Source organism: Saccostrea echinata, unplaced genomic scaffold (genome assembly GCF_033153115.1).
Source record: "Saccostrea echinata isolate AGI-Se365-2 ecotype Australia unplaced genomic scaffold, CSIRO_AGI_Sech_v1 ptg000040l, whole genome shotgun sequence".
Classification (NCBI taxonomy): Eukaryota; Metazoa; Mollusca; class Bivalvia; order Ostreida; family Ostreidae; genus Saccostrea; species Saccostrea echinata.
This window is the reverse complement of record NW_026889789.1, coordinates 2,257,420-2,259,674: the sequence shown is the minus strand read 5'-3', so window position 1 is coordinate 2,259,674 and position 2,255 is coordinate 2,257,420. Positions and strand designations below refer to the sequence as shown.

At 37.3% G+C, this 2,255-nt stretch overlaps 1 protein-coding gene across 1 annotated transcript; it reads left to right on the top strand.

The window, feature by feature from the left end:
* Positions 1–974: 974 nt before the first annotated feature.
* On the top strand, positions 975–1,987 carry LOC133200511 (uncharacterized). Its single transcript, XM_061336297.1, has 3 exons — positions 975–1,298; positions 1,481–1,676; positions 1,782–1,987. The coding sequence occupies exons 1-3, from the start codon at positions 975–977 to the stop codon at positions 1,985–1,987; spliced, it is 726 nt and encodes a 241-aa protein (XP_061192281.1).
* Positions 1,988–2,255: the final 268 nt, after the last annotated feature.

Genomic DNA, 2,255 nt, shown 5'->3' with positions numbered 1-2,255 from the left:
CTAACCGAACTTGACAGCGATCATTTTGAGATCGAGCTCGCAAAATCTCGTATAACACTGGATCTACCGATTCAAATCGGGTATTTTGTGCTTCAGTATGCTAAGCTGCGTATGCTAGAGTTTTATTACGATTGTGTAGATAAATTTTGTTCTCGTCAAGATTTCGAACTGATGTCTATGGACACTGATTCTTTGTATATGGCCATATCAAATGAAAACTTTGTGGATATCATAAAGCCCGAAATGCGAAACTGTTTTGAACGCGAGAAAAATGATTGGTTTCCTCGCACGCACCCTCCCGACGCGGCAGCCTTTGATCGTCGTCAACCCGGTCTATTTAAAGAAGAATTTGTCGGTACGGCCATGGTAGCCCTCTGCAGCAAAACATACTGCGTGGAAAACACCTTACAATTAAAGAAAAGTAAATTCAGTTGTAAAGGATTAAATAAAAACAATTTCAGTCATCCCCTGCCTCTGTATAAACGCGTATTGTTTGATAACTCATCTGCTGGCGAAACCAATCGCGGCTTTCGAGCTCGAAATAATACTGTCTTTACCTACACTCAACAGCGACAAGGTCTAACTTCTTTTTATCCAAAGCGTAAAGTCTTGTCTGATGGAGTGTCGACGACTTATCTTGATATTGAACTCTGTCCTTAGGATTAGTTTTTTTTTCTCTCCCTTTTTTGGTATCGTCCGGTAGATGTTTAGCACCCCTTTTTGTTTTAAGTCTTAGAATAGCCCTCTGGGTCAGTCTACTATTAGAGAATTACGCATGTAAAGAATACTGTTTTTTGAGGACATGTTTTGAATATCACATTTAGAATTATTAATTTTTTCAAAATTAATACGAAATTAATATGTTTTTAATTTTTTACGAGTAAAATGCAGAAATTATTAAGCTATACTTGTCCGTTAAATCCTGTCCACCCCTTTGTTTACCCGGTGACCCAATAAACATTCCCGCCACTCTAATGGATGAAAAGATGAAGTTGCTAGTAATTCTGTGCTTTGCGTATGCGGTAAGGGGGGACTTTTCCCGTTCCTGTTCATCAAAGGGGAAAGTGCTGATTTGTAAGAAGGTGAAGGAGGACCTCACATGCGAGAATGCAGGGCGGAAACTGCTCAATGCAGAACGTCTGATCATGATCAATCCCCACAGCCAGAGAGTGACCATAACACCACAGTGTCTCCCCAATCTGCGCACGATCGAGGTTGACAGATCTGGCACCATGAACTGCTCTGATTTTGCTGGTTTCCCAATTGTGATTATCAACAGGAGCTACTGCACTTATTCGGTATGATGTTTTATTTATTTATCTGCGTGCGGGAAAAAAAAACATTTTTTTTAAATGCACATGTGTATGAGAATTAATGATGAATGATTTATAAGTGAAAGTGATATTTAAAAAAAAAAAAAATGCATGAACAAATTTTAACAAAAAAAAGTAAATTTTATTATTATTTCAATTTTTTATAGACAACATCTACGCCTCGTCCCGTCTCCGGCAAACCCCCAGGAGAGAAAACCAGAACGACGGAGACAACGACAGAGACCGTCAATCGGACACTAGCAACCCCTGATTTGGTAACTAATCAGACTTCAACGGAGAACACGACCCTCTACAGCACCATCAAACCTTACCCCATGGATGGCGATGATAAAAGAGAAAAAGGTATATTTTATATAATGTAATTTAATTTGAGAAGGACTTTTAAAAAAATCACTAAAGATAATTATTTACTAAGTTTTAATCATTTCTCCTTTTTTTCTTTTATAGTCTCTTCCTTGGTGGCAGCTGTCGTGACTCTGAGCATCCTGTCACTGTTATTGCTCGCTGTCGTCTTTCTTCTGTTGACAAAGAAACGTTTTTGCCGCAGACGACTCGCAAAGATACCACCAGCAGAAGACCTTGGAAGCTCCGAGACAATTTTTCTTCGGGACACCAGCAGAAACCCTTTTTCTGATTCGATGAAACAGGAATGAACTTGTGATTTCCCCCCCTTCCAAAGTGCGAACTGTTGTGAAAACCTTTGTTTTTAACTTAATTTATTTTCTTTTAACGATTATAGTATAGGTTTGTTTTTCAGCGAGTTGTTCAATCTTTTATAATTGCAGATTTGTTTTTAATTTGTTATGATTTTTTTTTTACAAGTAATATATATAAATTTTACATGTATTCAGTGAATTACTTGTCCTTAAAAAAAAAAAAGCAATAGCATTTTTTTTTTTGGTTATGATTTTTTTTTTTACA

Bases quoted from the DNA above. Each gene is read 5' to 3' on its own strand.
- LOC133200511 (XM_061336297.1), top strand. From the start codon at position 975: ATGGATGAAAAGATGAAGTTGCTAGTAATTCTGTGCTTTGCGTATGCG. The intron at 1,299-1,480 runs GTATGATGTTTT...AATTTTTTATAG, and splicing joins GGAGCTACTGCACTTATTCG to ACAACATCTACGCCTCGTCC. The intron at 1,677-1,781 runs GTATATTTTATA...TTTCTTTTATAG, and splicing joins CGATGATAAAAGAGAAAAAG to TCTCTTCCTTGGTGGCAGCT.